Raw genomic sequence first — 22,103 nt, 5'->3', positions numbered from 1 at the left:
GCTGGCAAATTTTCTTCTGAGAAGGGAATTGGAGGATTTAATTTTTGAATTAAGTTTTAGGCTGCTTGAATTTTAAAATTTACCATGAGCAGGTAATCTTTACTTTTAAACTTTTAAATTGTGAATTATAACACATACATAAAAAGTATATGCATACATAGGTGATATAATATATCTTCATGGACATCATGTAGGCATCACTTGCTTATCAAATACAACATTGCCAGCACGCTAGAAGCTCTTTAGTTTGCCCCCCTTTTTTTTTTTGAGACGGAGTCTCCCTCTGTCACCCAGGATGGAGTGCAGTGGTGCAATCTTGGCTCACTGCAACCTCCAACTCCTGGGTCAAGCGACTCTCCTGCCTCAGTCTCCCAAGTAGCTGGGACTATAGGCATGCGCCACCACACCTGGCTAATTTTTGTATTTTTAGTAGAGATGAGGTTTCACCATGTTGGCTAGGCTGGTCTCCATCTCCTGACCTCAAGTGATCCCCCTGCCTTGGCCTCCAAAGTGCTGGGATTACAGGCATGAGCCACCGTGCCTAGCCTGTTTGCACCTTCTTAATCATAACTGCCTCCCCACAGCTCTACTGTAGAAATACCCACTCTCCTCACTTTTGTGGTGATCCCTGCCCTGCATTTCTCTGTATTTTTGTCACCTGTTTGCCTTCTTAAGCAATATAGAATTGTTTTACCTGTTGTTGAAACTTGTGGACTCACATAATATGTATTCTTTTATGTCTGACTTCTTTTACTCAACAGTATATTTTTAAAGATTCCTTTATGTTGTTCAGTGTGGCTTCAGCTCATTCATTTTCATTATTGTATAGTATTCCATTATAGAAATGCAACACAGTTTGTTTATCCATTCCACCGTTAATAGGCATATAGACTTTGATATGGTTTAGGTCTGTGTCCCTGCCCAAATCTCATGTCGAATTGTAATCCCCAATGTTGGAGGAGGGGGCCTAGTGGAAGGTGATTGGATCATGGGGGCAGATTTCCCCCTTGCTGCGCTTGTGATAGTGAGTGAGTTCTCATGAGATCTGGTTGTTTGGAAGTGTGTAGCACCTCCCCCTTTGCTCTCACTTCCTCCTGCTCCAGCTGTGTAAGTCCTGCCTGCTTCATTTCACCTTTTGCCTTAATTGTAAGTTTCCTGAGGCCTTCCCAGCCATGCTTCCTGTACAGCCTGTGGAATTGTGAGTCAATTAAACCTCTTTTCTTTATAAATTACCCAGTCTCAGGTAGTTCTTTTTTGTTTTTGAGACAAGGTCTTGCTCTGTCTCCCAGGCTGGAGTACGGTGGTGCAATCTCAGCTCACCATAGCCTTGACCTCCTGGGCTCAAGCAATCGTCCCATCTTAGTCTCCTGAGTAGCTGTGACTACAGGCACGCACCACCACACCCAGCTAATTTTTACAGAGACATGGTTTCACCTTGTTGCCTAGGCTGGTCTCAAACTCCTGAGCTCAAGGGATCTGCCCACCTTGGCCTTCCAAAGTACTGGGATTACGGGTGTGAGCTACCGTGCCTGGCCTCAGGTAGTTCTTTATAGCAGTGTGAAAACAAACTAATACAGACTTGTTTCCAGTTTGGAACATTCTAAGCAGGCTTCTCTGAACATGTGTGTACAGTCTCTTGGTGCACGCATGACCTCCTGTCTGCAGGATGCAAGTTCCCTCTACAGAGTCAGAGATCTTTATTTTCAACTTCTCCGTATAATGCCAAATCATTTCCCAAAGTGATTGTACTTACCCTCTACCCAGCAGTGAATGAGAGTTTCTGTTGATTTTGCTTTTTCAACTAGAAGTGAGAGGTGACAATGTGCTAGCAGCCCTTGCTCACTCTTGGTGCCTCCTCGACCTCCACATCCACTCTGGCTGCACTTGAGGAGCCCTTCAGCCCACCACTGCACTGTGGGGGCCCCTCTCTGGGGCTGGCCAAGGCCAAAGCCAGCTCCCTCTGCTCGCCAGGAGGTGTGGAGGGAGAGGCACCAGCAGGAGCCCACACTGTACAGGGCACTCACCGGCCAGCAGGGGCTCCGTGGGCAGGCCGGTGCCAGCTGGGCTTGACTGGGGGATGAGCTCCCTCTGGGCTGCTGGAGTGCCTGGGCTAGGTGCCGCAAAGTCCCGCAGTGCGTGCCATTGAGAGGTGAAGCCGGCTGGGCTTCTGGGTCCGGTGGGGACCTGGAGAACTTTTCTGTCTAGCTAAAGGTTTGTAAATGCACCAATCAGCACTCTGTGTCTAGCTAAAAGTTTGTAAATGCACCCATCAGCACTCTTTGTCTAGCTAAAGGTTTGTAAACGCACCAATCAGCAATCTGTGTCTAGCCAATCTGGTGGGGACTTGGAGAACTTTTGTGTCTAGCTAAAGGATTGTAAATGCACCAATCAGCACTCTGTCAAAATGGACCAATCAGCTCTCTGTAAAACAGACCAATCAGCTCTCTGTAAAATGGACCAATCAGCAGGATGTGGGTGTGGCCAGTTAAGGGAATAAAAGCAGGCCACCTGAGCCGGCAGCGGCAACCTGCTCTGGTTCCCTTCCACACTGTGGAAGCTTTGTTCTTTTGGTCTTCATGATAAATCTTGCTGCTGCTCACTCGTTGGGTCCGTGGCGCCTTTAAGAGCTGTAACACTCACTGCGAAGGTCTGCAACTTCACTCCTGGGGCCAGCAAGACCACGAATCCACCAAGAGGAATGAACAACTCGGGACACACCATCTTTAAGAACTGTAATACTCACCGCAAGGGTCTGCAACTTCATTCTTGAAGTCAGTGAGGCCAAGAACCCATCAATTCCGGACGCATTTTGGTGACCTTGAAGAGACTGTCACCTATCACCAAGTGGTGAGACTATTGCCAAGCAGTGAGACTATCGCCAAGTGGTGAGACCATCACCAAGTGGTGAGACTATCACCTATCGCCAAGTGGTGAGTACCATCAGATCCCTTTCATTTGCTATTCTGTCCTATTTTTCCTTAGAATTTGGTGGCTAAATTCTGGGCACCTGTCAGCCAGTTAAAAGTGACTAGCGCAGCTGCTGGACTAAAAACGTGGATGTCAGGCTTTCTGGGAAAGGGATCTCTAACAACCCCTGGCTCTGCGGAGTTGGGAATGTTGGTTTGCCTGGAACCAGCTTCTGCTTTTCCTGTACTTCTGGGCTGAGCCGAGGGTCAACAGAGAGGAAAGCCATTCAGCTCCGGAGTCCCCACAACAAGTTGGTTGACCCTGCGGCCATGAGCGGAACTCTCAAAGGCATGTTGCCAAAGTGAGACTCACCTATCTATCCTATCTATCCTGACCCTTGCTCCCTGGGTCCTAATGCCTGCCAGACAAACTTCCTCTCTCCTCTCTTCTCCAAGGCTAGTCCCGCTTCTAAAAAACCACTCCCTGTCTCTGGTGTTTTTCTAGTTTCTCTTATAAGAATGATTTCTGGTAAAAATTTCAGGACTCTGTTACCTTCTTTAGGCACCTGGGCTCACCAATCAGAAAGACATAATTTTTGCCCAAAGCCCACTTGTAGGGGGAACTATCTGGAATTTTAGGATCCCTCCTCAGATAAGCAGGTCTAACAAAAGCTATTCCTGAAGCTAGACTATGAGGAGCCTCAGAAATTGTATCCTTCCTATTCATATAAGTGAGGACAAAAGGTGTCACTCTTCCAACCCTGGAGACCCCTTCCCTCCCTCAGGTTATGGCCCTCTACTTCATTTTTGGGGCATAACATCTTTATAGGACACGGGTAAGTTCCCAATACTAACAGGAGAATGCTTAGGACTCTAACAGGTTTTCGAGAATGCGTCGGTAAGGGCCACTAAATCCGATTTTTCTCGGTCCTCCTCATGGTCTAGGAGGACAAGCAAGGGTGCAGCGCTCTGTGTCTAGGTAATCAGGTGGGGACTTGGAGAACTTTTGTGTCTAGCGAAAGGATTGTAAATGCACCAATCAGCACTCTGTGTCTAGCTAAAGGTTTGTAAACACAGCAATCAGCACTCTGTCAAAATGGACCAATCAGCTCTCTGTAAAACAGACCAATCAGCTCTCTGTAAAATGGACCAATCAGCAGGATGTGGACAGGGCCAGATAAGGGAATAAAAGCAGGCCACCCGAGCCAGCAGCAGCAAACTGCTTGAGTCCCCTTCCACACTGTGGAAGTTTTGTTCTTTTGCTCTTTGCAATAAATCTTGATTCACTGCTGCTCACTCTTTGGGTCTGCGCTGCCTTTAAGAGCTGTAACACTCACCATGAAGGTCTGCAACTTCACTCCTGAGGCCAGTGAGACCACAAACCCTCCAGAAGGAATGAACAACTCCAGATGCACTGCCTTTAAGAGCTGTAACACTCACTGCGAAGGTCTGCAGCTTCACTCCTGAAGCCAGCAAGACCACTAACCCACTGGGAGGAATGAACAACTCCGGACAGGAGGAATGAACAACTCCGGACACACCATCTTTAAGAACTGTAACACTCATTGCGAGGGTCCGTGGCTTCATTCTTGAAGTCAGCGAGACCAAGAACCGACCAATTCCAGACACAGAAGCAGTTAATTAATAACTGGTATAGTTATTTGTTGGTGCCTGGCATCTCATTTAACTGGGAAGCTGCATGGTTGGGGTCCAGGGCTGAGTCTGTCGTTTACTAAGGTGTCCCCACCTCTACTGCCCAGTGCTTGACACATTGCCAGTGCTCAATGTTTGCTATGCAATGAATGGAAAAATCACCCTTGTCTAATGAATGTTGAGTCTCACATTTTAATTTGTGAATAATTTCCCCAGTTTTATAGCTTAGGAGTTTTCATGGATTGCTTTCCTGACCTGAGGTTCACATGTTTGAAATTTACCCTAACCAGCCTGACTCTCTGCCACTTTCTGTTGCTGGCCTTGTCTGTCTGGAGGAAGGAGGAGGGTAGATTACCTTCATGCTCACTGAGGCATCAGTGATAAGTGAAATTGATTCTTTCCCCCAGGCCTGATTCAGCAGGAAGCATCTCAGACACCAACCACTATGCTGTCAGCAGTGGCCCGGGGCTACCAGGGCTGGTTTCATCCCTGTGCTAGGCTTTCTGTGAGGATGAGCAGCACCGGGATAGACGGGAAGGGCGTCCTGGCTAACCGGGTAGCCGTGGTCACGGGGTCCACCAGTGGGTGAGTGCTGGATTGCCCATGGGTCCTGGCCCCTCACAGGGTCCTTGTGGCTTCCACAAGGACTCAGGGTTTTAAAGCAAGACCCAGCCTTATTTGCTGATTTCCAGAGCTGGGTAGAGGAAGGACAGTGGAGAGAGGCTGAGGCTGACTTTTGCCCTCCATCTCTGCATTCAGGATCGGCTTTGCCATCGCCCGACGTCTGGCCTGGGACGGGGCCCACGTGGTCATCAGCAGCCGGAAGCAGCAGAACGTGGACCGGGCCATGGCCAAGCTGCTGGGGGAGGGGCTGAGCGTGGCGGGCATTGTGTGCCACGTGGGGAAGGCTGAGGACCGGGAGCAGCTGGTGGCCAAGGTGAGGGGGCAGGCGGTGGAAGGACACAGAGAGGGGAACATGCAGAACCTTTCCTTCACTGCTTGGCCCTTGTGGGGTGGGTCTATTATATGTCCTGAGACCATGACTGCACCCAGGCTGCCCAAGCTAACCTCGCTACCCAGAAGGTCCCTCAGGAAAGTGACCTGTTCGTGAGAGGACCCTCACCCCACCCCCAGGCCCTGGGAGGATCACTGTGGAGGAGGAGTCTGAAGGGGTGAGGGAGGTCCCCAGAGGGACTCCTGGAGCAGACCTTCCTCTCTCAGTGCCTGGCCCCAGGAGCCTGCCCTTGGGACACCTAGGTCATTTTCCTTTAGGAGCTCTGCAAGCTTTGCCTGAAGGCCTTATGACCTGGGCTGCCCTGGGAGGGAGAGTCCTCCTCAGGCCATCTCCACACTCATCCAATCCCCTCTCCGCAGGCCCTGGAGCACTGTGGGGGCGTCGACTTCCTGGTGTGCAGCGCAGGGGTCAACCCTCTGGTGGGGAGCACTCTGGGGACCAGCGAGCAGATCTGGGACAAGGTGAGAAGCCTCCCCTGGGGAGGCAGCTGAGGGCCCAATGCCAGCTCTGCACTGGGCTCCAGCATGCCTGTGCCCACCAAGACTCTCTGTTTCCCTCCAGAGGTTATGGGAGAAGCAGGCCCTGGGTGGTAGTCCTGCCTGGCCAGCTGTCTCCCAAAATGTGCCCGGATGCTACTTTCTGGCTTGTTGGTTCTTAAATCTGGCCCCCACACTTTCTGCTTTGTTTTCTCTTCTCATCACTTTTTCATTTAATCATTCAGCAGATATTTATTGCTGTCTGCCAGGCACCACCATTCCAGGCTCTAGGGATACAGCTGTGAATGGTTAGTCAGAGTCTCTCTGTAAGAGTCAAACATTTCTGTATGGTACACCCTTTTGTAGGGGAAGATATGGATACTGTGTTTTTCTTTGGTGACCTGTGCCTGTTGCGGAGACTGTCTCTCCTAGAAGGGGGCTCCTCACTGAGTCCCACACAAACTTGCCGACAGGACCAGATCCAGCCATCAGCATTCCGGGGGCTTAGACATCCCAGCCTGCTGCAAGTCCATTCAAGGATTCTGCCACCTTGTCCACAAGGGACCGGGAGAGACCTTGTAAAATGCCTTGAAGCTCATCTTGGGCCTAGTTGTTCCCCAGTGACTTCTGTTCCCTTCACTCTCATGTTTTGTTTCCTGTTCTCTCTGCCAGAATGCATCGTGATGAATCTCATTCTTTCTGCTATTGTGAGCATTCACCACTCTGCCCTAAGCACTGGGTCAAAGTGTTTCCTGCCTTCTGGCCTTAGTGTGTTCTGCCTTCCCTAGATCCTGCACTCTCACTTGCCAACATCATCTTCAGGCTAGCCCCTCCCTTCTATCTGCCCTTGGCTGGGTGCCCTCGGCTACATCCTCAGAGATGATCTGAAATTTGAGCTCCCTGCAGCCCCTGCTGAGCAGCTTCCCCAGGCTCTTTAGCTATGTTGTTAATGCCTCCAAAGGATCATTTGTGATTTTATAGCTGGGATTTTATTGCTGACAGTCTCCTAACCCTCCTGAATCATTTTGCTGTTTAGTGTCTCAGTTCACAGGATATGACTCTTTTTCTCGAAACTGTTTGCAGTCCTCCCTCCTGAAGCTGAGGGCAGATGCCAACAATCTGACCTTACTTTCTCTGATTCTCCCCTGTCCTCCAAGGACTTGGCCTTCAGTGAGCAATTCTATACCACTGGACAGAAATCATTGATGACTCGTCCCCGATCACATCTGCCATCACCTCAGAGGTGAAATTGTCACAAAATGAGTTTAGAATTTACCAGATGCTCTGCTTTCAACTAAATGCGTTTTCAGTAGGTGTCCTGTAAGGAGAATTGCTTACCACTCATCTTATTCTTGAGCCAGTTTTGAGGCCATCTCCAGGCAGAACCCCCCTTCTTTCCAGCAGGTTGGGAAACCTCTAATCTGTTAAACTACCAAAACCACATCACCTCCATCCTTCTCCTGATCCAGTGTCTCCAGCATGCGCCCTCTTTCAGGCTCATGGATAGTTCTCTGCTCAGAACTACTTGGCGCACTGAACTACTCTCTCTTACTTTCTAATGGGGCAGTTTTCTTCATCAAGGGAGGGAGTCTCACCTTTTCTTTGGCTTGGTTTTTGTTCCTGAGTCCAGGAGGGGTCTTAACTCAGCCCCTCACTCAGCCTGATGCACATGGAGTATTGGACAGATATCCTGTGGGCTGGTTGGGGTCTGTTTTGACCAGGAAACCCTTACAGCTAACCTAATCCTCAATTCCTTCTTATTAGGGACCTCAGGGTGGTACCCCCTTCTGACATCTGGACCACTTCTTGCAGTCATTGGGGGTCATCCCCCACACTGGTAACCTGTCATCAAATGGGCCACAGCAACATTCAGCTTAAGTATTTCTCCTTCCCACATCCAAGGGATTGAGTGGGCGTGAGATTGGGGGGGTGGAAAAAACAGTGAACAGTCCTGGTGAGTTGCAGATGTGGTCTCATTCCCTAGAGATGCAGGATGCAGCTGACCTGAATCAGGACAGATCCCTGCAGGAGGGACTCCTGGTGCCATGTCAGTCCCACCTGGCACTGCCCTAGCTCCCAGGCTCCGCCTCTGCATCTTTCCTTGCTACTTCCTCTTTCACTTCTCCCCTGTTCCCAGACCCACCAGACAGAGCTTCCAGAGTGTCAGGACATGTGTGACTTAGCCCAGATTCAGACTTTAGTCACAAGCAGGATCAGCATAGACATGTAGCTCCCAGCATGGCAATTCTCTGTTGTGTCTTCCTGTTTGTATTGGCTGCAGGAAAGCTCAGAGCCAAGTCTGCGATAAGCTGGTGTGTGTAGGCCCTTACAGCCTGCATTTTTATGACCAAATAATAGAATAAATGCTCAGTCCTTATCACATGCTGTGAACTGTAGGCACCAACCTCACTCTTGCTTTTTCTTATTTTTCTACACTGATTTTTCCTTTTCTCCATTTCTTCACACATAGTACCTATTTGATTTATTTTATGCTGTTGCATTGTGAGTATGCCTTAAATTCTATGGGGACAAGGTAAGAGGACAAGCAAATGAAAGCTCAGAGAGACAAAAAAGGCTCTTCCAGAAATCTCCCTTGCTTCTAGCACCTGCTTCCCCTCCATCAGGCTGTCTTCAGTTTTTCTCCAGAGGCCTCTGCTTACAGTGTGTTGTTGTTTTCTTTTTAAGAGACAGGGTCTCACTCTGTCACCCAGGCTGGAGTGCAGTGGCATGATCATGGCACACTGCAGCTTCAAACTCCTGGGCTTAAGGGATCCTCCTGCCTCAGCCTCCTGAGTAGCTAGGATTATAGGTGTGCACCACCACACCAGGCCAATTATTTAAAAATCTTGTAGAGACAAGGTCTCACTGTGTTGCTCAGGCTGGTCTTGAACTTTTGGCCTTGAGTAATCCTCCCACCTTGGCCTCCTAAAGTGCTGAGATTACAGGCATGACCCACTGCCCCCAGTCCCCATTTTCTTTAAAAGGCCTGAACATTTCCTTCCTCGTGTCAGTCCTGAACAATTCACATTTTCAGGGCTCTGCTCACCGGCCTGTGACTTAGCCTGCCTGCCTATGAAACCATTAGCAAATTGGAAATACCTCTTGCACCAGTCAGAAGGGGGATTGGTTTCTCTTATATGCACATACATTGGGTCTACTGCACAAATTACAGGGCTCCAAGTGTCTTATGAGAGCAGGACTTGGGCTGACCATGTCTCTCTGCCCTCACCCATGCTCTGCTCTGATTTCAGATCCTAAGTGTGAACGTGAAGTCCCCAGCCCTGCTGCTGAGCCAGTTGCTGCCCTACATGGAGAACAGGTATGGCAGGGTGGGGGTGGGGACCAGTCGGAGTTGGGGACCTGAGGTGGGCACAGAAATACAGTCGGTAGCACAGCCAGTAGTGGGTAGAGGACAGAAGAGGTCTGGGATCTCCACATCCCTCATCTTCTTGTCCTGCCTCCCCATCTGTGTGGCTGCCATTCGCAATTCCAGTGGCTGCAGGATGAGAGTAGTATTCCAGGGGCCCAGGCATAGCCTCCTTGGCCTTGACATCAGCAGGTTTGGGACAAGGCTATGCTTTAACTCCTTGACCTTGTGGGCTGGTCATTGTCACCTTACCTGCTCTCTGTTCTTACCAACTTAAAACCAATGACAGGGTTAGCCCCATTCCTCTCCATAGGAAAAAGCCTGTCCCAGACCCCTCCTCATGCCTGTGCTTGGTCTCCAGGGACCCTGCCTGTGTTCCAGGTCCTGCAGATCTGACTGTACTCCTCACAGACACACCCTTAGGAACTGGCCAGGGGCTGTCTTCAGTAGAAGGAAAGTTCCTGACTGTCACTTCTGGTCTCCCTTACCCCATCTGCTCCTTAGAGGTTGCTCATTGACAGGCACTCACCATCAGCCTTGGGTGCCTCTTCACAAAGCCCACGCTGCCCTCTCCTTCAAGCACCTGGCAAGAGAGGAAGCAGAGGATAAGGGTTCTGAGCATGGACATCGTATTTACGAGAAATGGGCATGGAATCCCAGCTCTGCCGTGTATTGGCTGGTACTAAACCTTTCTGAGCCTCAGTTTTCTGAACTCTGAGATGGGGATAGTAATAGGACCTGTGTTGCTTCTGTGAGGGTTGCATCATTTAATGAACTCATGATAGTGTCACCATCAGTGGTAAGCTCTTAGCTTCAGCTTCTCTTGTGTTTGTCTTGTCTCAGGAGGGGTGCTGTCATCCTGGTCTCTTCCATTGCAGCTTATAATCCAGTAGTGGTAAGTGCTTGGTCCTTGTGCTCCTGAGTGGTATAGGGTGAGGGGCAACTTTGTTCTCTTCCTCAGAGTCTTACAGACAAAGTGCCTGGGACAGACCCCCACCATCCTCCTGCTGCCCTGGGCTGAGCGTGTCTCCATGTGGGTGGGAGGGCTGCTGGGCCTGTGAGATCCCTGTAGGTGAGAAATCCAACTGATGCTTTCCCCCACTCTCCCATATCTTAATCACTCTGTCAATTCCCTTCCCAGGCGCTGGGTGTCTACAATGTCAGCAAGACAGCGCTGCTGGGTCTCACTAGAACACTGGCACTGGAGCTGGCCCCCAAGGACATCCGGGTAAACTGTGTGGTTCCAGGAATTATCAAAACTGACTTCAGCAAAGTGGTGAGGATTGGGTGTGTCTTCCATCTCCCAGTCTGGCTCAGTGGGAACCCTTCCCAGTGACTAAGGGATCAAGGGGTGACTGAATCCTTAGGTCAGCATGCCTATGACTGAGGTCTTCATTGTTCTCTGAACTCAGCCATGGTGCAGTCCATCTATCCTGAGAAGATGCTCCTTCTTTTGAGAAGGGCATAGCTGCCCTAGGTGTTCTGCCTGGTGGCCTTCCCGGGGCCCTGCCCATCTTCTTGTTTTAGTAGCACTGACTCCTTCATTTCTTCCCTTTGCCCAGTTTCATGGGAATGAGTCTTTCTGGAAGAACTTCAAGGAACATTATCAGCTGCAGAGGCAAGTGGGGTTTGGAGATTTGGTGGTCCATGTGTGGCTAGGCGGGGACAGTTGAGTCTATTGCAAGAGCAGACCCCTCCCTGTCATCTGGCCATTCTTTTTGCTGAAATCTGGAGTCCACATGGCCCTGGAGGGTGCAAGTAGCCCTGCTGCATCCCCCTTGTTCCCCATGGAGCCCACTCCCACCTATCATCCGTGAGCCCCAGAGCAGCAGAATCAGAGTAGAAGATGCTTGACACTGTGTCCTTCTTCCATCCAGGATTGGGGAGTCAGAGGACTGTGCAGGAATCGTGTCCTTCCTGTGCTCTCCAGATGCCAGCTACATTAATGGGGAGAACATTGCGGTGGCAGGCTACTCCTCTCGGCTCTGAGAGGAGTGGGGGCGGCTGCGCAGCTGTGGTGCCAGGCCCAGGAGCCTGAGGGGGTGTCTAGGTGATCATCTGCATCTGGAGGCAGAGTCTGCCATTCTGCCAGACTAGCAATTTGGGGGCTTACTCATGCTAGGCTTGAGGAAGAAGAAAAACGCTTCGGTATTCTCCTTAGGACTTATCTGCTTGTAGATTTGGCTGATCCAATTAACATGTGGGGTTCTTGGTGTGGGTCTGGGGAGCTGAAGGATTTTATGGAGCTGGTGCTTTGGAGGAACCTTAAGGGAAAGGAGTAGAAGATCAGGCCTTCGAAGGATTTCAGCTCCTCCTCTCTGTAATTTGTGCTTTAAGCATTTTTTTCCTAAAATAAACTCAAATTTATCCTCAAGTCTGGAAGCATCTGTCAAGGGTAGAGCCCAGGGCAGCATGGTGGGAAGAGGCCTCTACCGCCAGCTGCCCTGAGCTCGTTGCAGACACACAGAGGTGGGAGTGAGTGTGCTGCCTTGCGGAAGGCTTTGTGTGTGCTCCATTATCTGAACTGGGCCTGCTGGGGGCTCAGCAAGGTGGTGGTGGGTGACAGTGGAAAGATTCTGGGGTTCTCCCAGGGGTCCTCCAGGCTAGTACTTCTTAATGTTTTCTGGGCCACACAGGCCTTTGAGAACCCAGAGAAAACAGTTATACCGAATCTTGTGCATAATTCCAGTTAGAGGAGAGTAGTCAGAGCTGAAGTTCCTCTTGGGGTGAACACATGGCTTTCTCGGAAAAGGCCCTGTGTATTGTCCTGAGTCATATTCGGAGGCACCACCCTCTGTGTATGCATACTGAGGCTCAGCACAGTGGAGGGGGAACAGTGGTCCTCGAGTCATCCGTGGCCCTGAGCACCCCTCTTGCCACCCATAAATGTTGTCCTGAACCAGTCCAGAGGGAGGAACTGAGACAAGGCTTCCAAGCTGACCCCCGGCCTTGGTCTCATGGAAGCCCTTCAACAACACCTTCTCTCCCCACCAGCCAGGGACGGGTCCTTGTGGTGTGAATAGTTGAATTACAAAAGCATTTGTGCATCTTACTACAAGCTATGCATCGTGCCAGGCACCCTGGAGAACACAAACGTAAATAAGACCAAACCTCCCTCCAGTTCCTTCAGTGTGGTGGGAAAACAGAAGGTAGAATACTCATCAGAAAATGAGGCAGAACATGTTTATTCATTTGATACATTTATTGACTATCACTCTGTGCCAGGCACTGTTCTAGGAGCTTAGGGTATAGCAATGAACAAAACAAAATTTGCTGCCCTATGAGCTCACATGCTAGTCAGGAGAAACTACAATAAATAACAAACTATATTATATATAGTGTTACTAGGTACAGAATAAAAAAGATAAGGAGTAGGGCAGAGGAGTCGAGGGTGTGGGGGTTGTGGGCAAGCCAGGGTAGGCACATCATATGCAAAGCATCACAGGACCATGGAGGACCATGGCTTCCAGTGAGGCTGGTGGAGGTGCCATTGGAGCTGAGACCTACTCATTAAACATGAGAACAAATTGGGTTGCAGGAACACTGTCTTTCAGTGGGAAGGCCAGGATCTGAACAGGTGGGACGGTTAATGGTGAAGGGATAAATGGACTTCTGGAATCCTCAAGACATGGGAAGAAATATTATAGCAACGGACAAGACCAGGGTCCGGATGTGTTTTTGGCCCTCCAGATCCACTCCCCACCCTTCTCTGCCCTGCGTGGTGCCGGGCTGACCTCTGTACTGTATCATGGAGTCTCCCTTGCCCTCAGGCTTCCACTCAGGGTTAGAACTGGGGAGGGCACATGTTTCCCTGGCCCCCTCCCTGAAGGCAGTGTCTGTGCCCACCTATGACTATGGCTCCTCTGAGGCCACTGCCACCCCCCAATCACCAACTGGCTCCCTGCTTGGTCCCTTCAGGCTAGGAATGACTGTTGCTGGTTCCTGGTGCTTCACTACCCTTTGCTGGTTCCTTTAATCTTGCCCACCTATTATTCCTTCATTTCATTCTCTTTAACTCCTTTGAATGTGGCCTGACAGGGAAGCCGCAGCCAGGTCAGGGTGGGGCAACCCTGATAGGTTTAACTATTGAAATCTTTCTAACTACCCCCAGCCAGACTGCCCTGGCCTCTTCCTTGGGTTCCTCTGGGCATTCCTATGACTCAGCAGCCAGAGGGTGAAGGGGTGACATAGCAGACTTGCCTCCTTTGTGGCCCAGGCCTTGCAGTAGAGAAAAAGCAAATGCAAGCAGATCTCTGGAGGTGCCAGGGACCTGCCTGAGATCCCCCGGGCATCACCTCCCTCCTCCTGGCCTTCTACAGCCAGGCTCCCGCTCCTTTCCAGGAACTCCATGGAAAGGAAGAGGAACAGTCACTTGGAGGTGAGCGGTGATTTCTCACTGGATCAGAGACCACTTTTTACAGCTCCCCAACGTCCCTACTTCCAAAACTATTTCTGGATGTTGAGGGGGGAGGGTCTTCTGGCTGAGCAGTGCCTGGCCCTGCCCGCTGCTCCTTCTCTTCCCACTAAGTTCTTTCTTTCCTCCTTCCTCATGGAATTGGGCCACCTCCAGCTCCTGTGCTGGGCCTCCCTAAATCCAGCTTTCCCTGCCTGGACATCTGTGCCATACCCAGGCTGCCCACCCTGGAAGGTGGGCACTACCATGCATCAGCCTCAGGCCACCCATCTCCATGGGCAGCTGAAGGAATGCATTCTTATGGAAGCACACCCCTCAGCCTGGGTTCTCCAGAAAGCAGAGCCAGATGTCAAGGCTTCTGTGGCTTCTAGAGGAAGACAGGAAGAGCCAGAATTCAAATGTGGTCTTCATTCTGTAGCCCTCCATGAGTCTTGCTGTGAGTGGCATCGTCACTGCTTGGAGTAAGTCCCCTGGTGGAGTCCTTGCCCCAAACCTGCCCTGACTGGGAAGTAACATTGGGAGCCTCAGTTTCTGAGAAATGGGGGTCCCCCAAAATCCTTCCTGACTTCAAGGTGTGTGATTCTCATCTAATATTATTTGGTTGACAGCCCTCCCTCATTGAGCAAATGAGTGTGAATCCCTCCTATGGCAGTGTGCGGTGGGCATCCCAGGGTCCCAAGGGAGATTTGAACCAGCTACTGGGCTAGGTGCAACTTAGAAAGAATCAGGGCAAAACAGAAGAGTGTCTGAGTTACCCAGAGCCCCATACAGTTTCCAGTGGGTGAATTTATAGTGGAATCCGGCAACATAGACACATGGTTTTTCTAGCCGAACTCAGCAACTCTGGATTGAGGATGGAGGAAAATGGATAACGAGGTCTTCCTGGGTTTGGGACATGTCCAGGCCACAGTTCAGTGCCAGGATGTCACCTGACATGGCCCAATGGAGGGATCCCAGTACGGGGGATGGTGGGGATCCAAATTCTTCAGTGACCCAAAAGCATAAGGTCTCAGCACTGAGACTTCAGTCAGTGTGGGGAAGGTTCTACGACCTGGATGAGCTGGGGAGACAGAGCAAGGTGTAGTAGGAGATGCAGCAGGCAATGGGAGGCCAAATTCTCCAGGTGAGAAGCCCAGGCCCAGAGAGGTGACTCACTCAAAGGTTCTGCAGCTCTGGAACAGCCAAGGCAGTGAATACGGCCCTGCCACTCTAGCTTCAGCACCATGACCTTCTCCTCCACTTTCAGGGGCTGAGTCCAGTGAAAGTAACCAGGTAAGATGGGACAATGTAGGCTTGCAGGAGAGACACCGAGAGTGGAGAGATTGGCTGCAGAGAGGCTGGTGGAACTGCAGTTCGAAAGCAGGGCAGGGGATTGATCCCTGTCCTCCCTGCAATGAGAGTAGGGAAAGCTTTGACTTCCTGGGTAAGAGCAGAGAGATGTCACCAAGACAGAAAGCCCCATTTATGTACACAGTGGGGAGAAGAGGACTTTGCACACAGCCGAGCAATGCTCAAAGGGTGGATTTGGAGTCCTGGTGACATGTGTTTTTGTGTGTGTGCAAGTGTGTGTGTGTCATGTGTGTGTGTGGTACAGTAGGGCTGACCTTAGCAAGGGGAAGGCGTTGGAGAAAGTGCAGGTGAGGATGTGGGAGGTGTGGAGGGGGATTTGCACTTGATTTATGGCTCTTGCCTCTTCCTTTGTTGAAATACTCATCCTGGGTCCAAGCTGAGCCAAGCCTTGCGGAGTGAGGAGTGGGGGACAGACAGAAGGGAAGGCCTTTGTGCTCTGACTCAGCTCCTCCACCCTGCCATGCTCCTTGGGCTGTCCTGTGCCTCACAGCCCCCTAAGTGGACAGAGTGCAGTGTCTTGTGGCCTAACTGGGTAGGGTGAGGACAAGGGCTGGGACTGGTTGAGTCTCCCATCTCCTTCTCCCATAGTCTTTCTCAGGCCAAGTTTCCAGCACAGGGGCTATGGGTTGTGCATAACCATGCACATGTGCTTCCTTGGGATAAATCACCTCAGTATTTATTTGGTTTCCAGTAGCCTTGGGCAGTACTGAGACTATTACCTGGGCTAATCAATGAGAAACAAAAAACAAAACAACAGCCAGAGGGTTTCTGCTGGCTTGGAAGTGTCTGGGAGCTGGGCAGGAGGAAGAAACAGAACCCTGGAAGTGATGGGGCAGTGAGTGGGACTGATGAGTTTACAGCTCTTCAGGTGTGGGCAGAGCGCCTTAGGATGGGTCAGACTCTGGGGGCTGGAGTCAGAATAGCAGACTCTCCACCTTGGGAGCACTTTGTTGCCTACTTGTACATTTCGGGTTAATTCCCTTATCTCTGATCTCTTAAGAGAAAGGATAAAAAGTCCCAGGGCTATGGGGGGAATTCTAGAGTGTGCAGGATGGCCACAGATAAGCATTCTGGTAAACTGGGGTGATGGCATTCCAGCCCGAGGGTTCTCTGTCTGGTGACTCCCCAGGCAACCCATGCTTGTTTGGATATTATCCCCACCCCTTGGAATAAAAAGTGGTACAAGCTGCAATCCCTGTTTTTGCTTTTTCCAGACCACTGTGTGGTTGGGGGAGATCCTCTTGTCCACTGCAATGTAGCACTCACCTCGGCACTGCGTATCTCCAGCTGTCCCTGCCCATGTTCCGCTTGTGAGGCTGGGCTCGCCCAGCAGGAGGGAGGTCAGGGCAGTGCCAGGGTGAGGAACCCAGTGCTAAATTAAAAGAGAAGGTGTGGTCCCAGGGTGGCTTGAGACAGTGTGGCTGTAGCTGAAGAGTAGAACGTGAGGTTTTACGGAGGCTTGGTTCTGTGTGGTCAGGTGAGAACAGAAATGGGTGCATGCCTGAGGCAGCGTGTATTCACTGTTGACTTCAGCAGCAAACATCCTGGATTAGATTTTACCAAGAAGACAAGTTGTCCGTCCAAAGCAAATGGTCCCTTTGGTCAATTATGTAGTGGGGGTAAGCACTGGCTGATTGACAAAGTGAAAGAGTGACAGGAGTAGGATGGAAATGGAGGAAAGGAGTGATCACAGGTCAAGGTTCAGAATGAAGGCCACAAGCCACAGTATGCCTCATGCTTCCTCATGTGTAGGGCTGGGAGAGTGTGTCGAGGCAGGTGGAGGAACCTGAAGGAATGGTGCAGGCCATGACTGTTTTGTGTGCCCTGGATGGCTGGACTTAGGTTTAGAGTTTCTGTCCCTTTAGCCCTTGAAGGCTAAAAGATGCTGTCCCCTATGCAGGCAGCATTCTTATGAATCCTAGTGAGTAAAATGACTCCCCTTGCTGATCATTTTATCTGTGACTTTTGATGTTTTCTAATTGCTACCCACTCCAGAGAAGTTAATTTGTGGATATACATACACAGCTTGCAAGAGGCAAAGCTGTGATTTGAATCTGAGTCTTTTTCTTAACCATCCTCCATGACAAAATGATGGCCAAGGCTCTATGAGCCCAGTTCTCTCCTCTGGCTATTCCGTCCTGTTCTGTGTCTCTTGAAAGCAGAGCCTGAGGCTTTCAATATTTGGACAAGATATGAGAGGGAGCGTGAGTGAGGGAGGGAGTGGTGAGAGAGTTAGGGAGGCAGGAAAGCCACTACAGGGGTACATCATGGAGGGAGCCCCCACATGCCCATCCCCCTAGGACCTCTTATAAGAGTGTGGGATGCCTCTGGAAGAGTGGGATGGCAGATGGAGCATTCATCCATGGGTTCTTAGCTCCCACCTATCAAGGGTTGCCTCGGAGTTATCAGCTCCTTCACAATTCCCCCAACAGAGAGGAAGATGCATCCACAGTGCAATGAGTTGAGACCTACAGGAAATGGCCCACCCCAGCCATGTCTGAAATCAGGATGAGGGCAAGAGTCAGGGCACTCAATACATCTGCTACAAGGTCTCTGGTAAGTAACAGTCCATGGGCTCAAATATGTTTAAAAACAAAACGCTCGATCCATTGCTCCTCTGAGACTCCAGGGAGAAACAAAATATTTCCTATGCACAAAATGACAGTTAGTCCACTTCCCCCAAGGGGTAGAGTTTAGAAATTTTCACTGGAGGCTTTCAAGCTGCCCAATCTCAAATCTGTCATTAATGGTTTGAGCAGTCCCCGTGGCTGTCTCTTGGAGTTACCAAAAGAAGCCAGAGAATTAAAAGGAAGGGAAGACAGGAAAGGAGGATCAGAAAGAAAACCCTTAATTAACTAGACACATGAAAAGAGCTTGGGGGTCTTTCAAAACCAAATGTTCTATTTGTTGCAAAATAGAATTATTTAAATGCAACAATTAATACTATAAAGTTTACATGCTGATCTTAAAACTCCCTTTACTTTTCCCCAAGTAAATAACAGGACAGTTTTACAACGTGAGGACTTGGGAAGTGGAGTAATACAGGGCCTTCTCTTGTCCCGTTTCAGGTAACTTGGTTTCTGGAGACCATTGACAAAGGATGCTTATGGTAATGGTGGGTCCCTGGTGGCCTGAAGCACCCCAAACGTGGGTTTGATGTTTGGAAACCTCAGCAATAACCCTGGCCAGAGCAACAGGCAGTTTGGGTCTCGAATGTCCTGGGTCAGATTTTACCAGAAAAATGAACTGTTCTTCCATCTAAAGCAAGTGGTTCCCTGGGCCAATTGAACAGCTTACTGAGAGCACAGTCAGCCCATATCTGGAGGGGTTTCTTTTAACAGGCAAGAGGAGGAAGTATGGGATGCCAAGGAAAAGAAACCATCACTTTCTATCTTAGCCTGTTCGTGTTGCTATCACAAAATACTGCAGACTGGGTAATTTTTTTTTTTTCCCCCACTCTTGTTGCCCAGGCTGGAGTGCAATGGCGCGATCTCAGCTCACCACAACCTCCGCCTCCCGGGTTCAAGCGATTCTCCTGCCTTAGCCTCGGGAGTAGCTGGGATTATAGGTATGCGCCACCATGCCCAGCTAATTTTGTATTTTAGTAGAGATGGGGTTTCTCCATGTTGGTCAGGCTGGTCTCGAACTCCTGACCTCAGGTGATCCCCCTGCCTCGGCCTCCCAAAGTGCTGGGATTACAGGCGTGAGCCACCGTGCCCGGCCGCAGACTGGGTAATTTATAAAGAGCAGACATTTATTTCTGACAGTTCGGAAGCATGAGAAGTCCAAGATCAACGTGCCAGCATTCTGTGTCTAGTGAGGGCTGCTGTCTGCCTCCAAGATGGTGCCCCACTGCTGTGCCCTCACATGCTGGAAGAGCAGAAAAGCATGAACCCGCTCCCTCAAGCCCTTTTATAAGGGCCCTAATCCCACCCATCAGGGCTTTGCACTCATGACTTTATCATCTCTTAAAGATCCCACCTCTTAATACTATCACACTAGCCATTAAGTTTTAGCTATCAATTTTAGGGGTTACATTCAGATCATAGGACCCTCCAACCCTCAACTACAAAACAGTCTACATCAGATAGAGCCATTTCCAGAATCCTCCTCTAACTCCTTTCTTCTCTTCCCCATTGTCTGGAATTTTATCAGCTAACTTCCTGCCAGACCTTTCAGAGAGGCTCAGTTCTACTCCTGCCTTGCTTCACTTGTTGGGGTTAAGCTTTGGCGCAGCTGTGGGGAGGTGTAACTGCCTGAGGATTCATCTGATGTAAGCCTGCATTCCTGCCATAAAGGCTGTGTTTTTCCTGCCAAATCTGCTGGTTTTCCTCCAGTGCCCTGGTCTCTAACCTTTTCAAGAAGAGATTGAAACCTGCCCATCACCTGCCTTGGGAGCAGCCACACCCCAGAATTAAGGAAGAGATAACTGGAAAAGATAATACAAAAGTCTAATTTGCCCCCACCTTTCCTCTCCCCTGCCATTTTATAGACAAGGAAACTGAGGGCCATAGAGGGGCAAGGGACTTGACAATGTGGAGGGCCGGTGGGAGAAATTATCCAGAAATAAGGCTCCTTAATTCCCAGTGTGGGCTTGTCCATGAGAAAGCCCCATGCCAGGTTCCCTTGCTTTCTTGGTCTCCTGCATTGATGATCCTTTAAGAAGTTCTTTTTCCTGCCCCCAGGGCAGGAGCTTCTGGATTTAAATAGGAACAGTTCTTGAAGATGGGATGGCCAACCTGGCATTAACCTCTGCCAGACCACCGATAAGCCCAAATGATTTCACTGTCATACCAATGGGAGGTCGGAGAGCCTGGCTGATCCCCACTGCATCCCAGCCAACAGCAGGCCCATCCTCAAAGCTCCTGCCCACTGGAGTTTTAGAATATCTTCTATTAAAGGACTTTGGTGTCTCAAAAAGTGGCTGAAGTGATCCTTACTTGGTATTCAATCAATAATTTTAAAAAAATCAGGTCAATTTCTGTACCACTCAGGCGGTATAGTAAAAGTAAATAATTGAATTCACATCTGTACTCCTTAGTTTGAAAGGCACTCAGAAAGAAAAGCAACCCTGGCAGCCGGGCCTTAGTGTTAATAGGAGCTGGCCTGGCCCTATAGCTAGACGAAGGTGCTCTGTTCAACACAAACAATTTCAGGAAATACCCCTTCAGGCAAGGTCACTCTGTTCACTTGATGGATAAAGACAAAAATAAGATTACTCTGTAATCATGTCTGAACACAGGCAAAATAAATTATTATCTGATATGGTTTGGCTCTGTGTCCCCACCCAAATCTCATGTTGACTTTAATCCCCAGTGTTGGAGGTGGGGCCTGGTGGGAGGTGGTTGGATCATCAGGTGGTTTCTGATGGTTTAGCACCATCCCCCTAGTGCTGTCTCAGGATAGAGTTCTCATGAGATCTGGCTGTTTCAAAGTGTGTGGTGCCCTCCCCTCTGCTCTTTCTCTCCTGCTCTGCCGTGCAAAGACACGCCTGCTTCCCCTTTGCCTCCTGTCATGATTGTAAGTTTCCTGAGGCCTCCCCAGCCATGCTACCTGTACAACCTGCAGAACTGTGAGCCAATTAAACCTCTTTTCTTTATAAATTACCCAGTCTTGGGTAGCTCTTTATAGCAATGTGAGAATGGACTAAATATATCATCCAAACTACAAAAATGACCAAACACACAGTACCCCAGCTTGCTTAAGAGTGACTGCCGCTGCTTCATCAAAAGCAACTTTAACTTTGCTCCTTTCCTCTCTCTTTCTAGACTCAAACTGTTAAGATACTCATGGTTAAGACTCTAATCAGAGAGTTACCCCTGCTTCCCGGCTGGATCCAATCCAGGGCAAAGCCTTGCTTCCTTGAATCCTCCTCAAAATCTCCTGACACAAGCTAAATCCTGTAAGTCCTTTCTAACATTCTCTTACTGAGATGCCTCACAGATCCCCATGGTGCGTGTTCTCCCTTATTGTGGCAAATCAATAAAACTAGCTTTATTTGACTACAGTTGTGATCTGGTGGTCTTTGGCTGGAGGGTATTGACAGCACTTACATTTACTTAAAACATTTTTTTGACAAATTAATTTTGTAACAAATTTAAGCACTTTGAAAGGGTGAAAAGTGAGAAGTAAGTCTCTTTTTTATCCTCAAACCCTAGAATTCAGCTGCCCTCCCTGGAGGCAATCACTGTTACTAAAGACAGTCTATGTCTGTGCAAGCAGGTATGCATAGTTGCTCATCACATTTATCATTATTACTGTTGTCCCCCTTTCCATTCATCTATCCACTCAGTATGTATTTGTATTAGTCAGGGTTCTCTTAGAGAGACAGAACTAATAGGATATATATATTCTTTGAATGAATATATATATGGGATTTTATTAAGTATTAATTTACAGGATCACAAGGTCCCACAATAGGCTGTCTGCAAGCTGAGGAGCAAGGAGAGCCAGTCAGAGTCCCAAAACTGAAGAACTTGGAGTCCGATGTTTGAGGGAAGGAAGCATCCAGCATGAGAGAAAGATGTAGAGTGGCAGAGACTAGGCCTATCTCTCCTTTTCACATTTTTCTGCCTGCTTTATATTCTCTGGAAGCTGATTAGATTGTGCCCACCAGATTAAGGGTGGATCTGCTTTCCCCAGCCCACTGGCTCAAATTTTAATCTTTTTTGGCAACACACTCACAGACACACCCAAGATCAATACTTTTATCCTTCAATCCAATCAAGTTGACACTCAGTATTAATCATCACATTATTGTACCTGGGACTCCACAGCAATGCTATGAGCTTTCTTAGTGAAAGTATAAAGGTGGCTCAGTATGATGTATGAACAATTTTTCTTTTTCTTTCTTTCTTTCTTTTTTTTTTTTGAGACAAGAGTTTTGCTCTGTCTCCCAGGGTGGAGTACAGTGCTGCCATCT

General features: G+C 49.4%; 1 protein-coding gene across 4 annotated transcripts; it reads left to right on the top strand.

Moving 5' to 3' along the window:
• Positions 1 to 2,162: 2,162 nt before the first annotated feature.
• LOC101141716 (dehydrogenase/reductase SDR family member 2, mitochondrial) lies at positions 2,163 to 11,791 on the top strand. Of its 4 annotated transcripts, none has more exons than XM_019009332.3 (9): positions 2,523 to 2,930; positions 4,967 to 5,144; positions 5,319 to 5,496; positions 5,934 to 6,035; positions 9,302 to 9,369; positions 10,261 to 10,312; positions 10,559 to 10,693; positions 10,980 to 11,035; positions 11,295 to 11,791. In XM_019009332.3, exons 2-9 carry the CDS (start codon positions 5,005 to 5,007, stop codon positions 11,404 to 11,406), a joined length of 843 nt encoding a protein of 280 aa, XP_018864877.2. In that variant the 5' UTR covers positions 2,523 to 2,930; positions 4,967 to 5,004; the 3' UTR covers positions 11,407 to 11,791. The 4 variants fall into 4 exon arrangements, 3 of the variants coding, with proteins under 3 accessions (XP_055218321.2, XP_018864877.2, XP_055218320.2); XM_055362345.2 differs by having other exon boundaries at positions 2,534 to 2,930; positions 10,559 to 10,645; XM_055362346.2 differs by lacking the exons at positions 10,261 to 10,312; positions 10,559 to 10,693; positions 10,980 to 11,035; positions 11,295 to 11,791 and adding an exon at positions 9,922 to 10,254 and having other exon boundaries at positions 2,163 to 2,930.
• The last annotated feature ends 10,312 nt before the right edge of the window (positions 11,792 to 22,103 follow it).

This window comes from Gorilla gorilla, chromosome 15 (genome assembly GCF_029281585.2).
Source record: "Gorilla gorilla gorilla isolate KB3781 chromosome 15, NHGRI_mGorGor1-v2.1_pri, whole genome shotgun sequence".
Classification (NCBI taxonomy): Eukaryota; Metazoa; Chordata; class Mammalia; order Primates; family Hominidae; genus Gorilla; species Gorilla gorilla.
The sequence above is the reverse complement of the archived record's forward strand: the minus strand, read 5'-3'. Positions and strand labels throughout refer to the sequence as shown.

Bases quoted from the DNA above. Each gene is read 5' to 3' on its own strand.
- LOC101141716 (XM_019009332.3), top strand. From the start codon at position 5,005: ATGCTGTCAGCAGTGGCCCGGGGCTACCAGGGCTGGTTTCATCCCTGT. The intron at 5,497-5,933 runs GTGAGGGGGCAG...CCCTCTCCGCAG, and splicing joins GGGAGCAGCTGGTGGCCAAG to GCCCTGGAGCACTGTGGGGG. The intron at 10,313-10,558 runs GTAAGTGCTTGG...TTCCCTTCCCAG, and splicing joins CAGCTTATAATCCAGTAGTG to GCGCTGGGTGTCTACAATGT.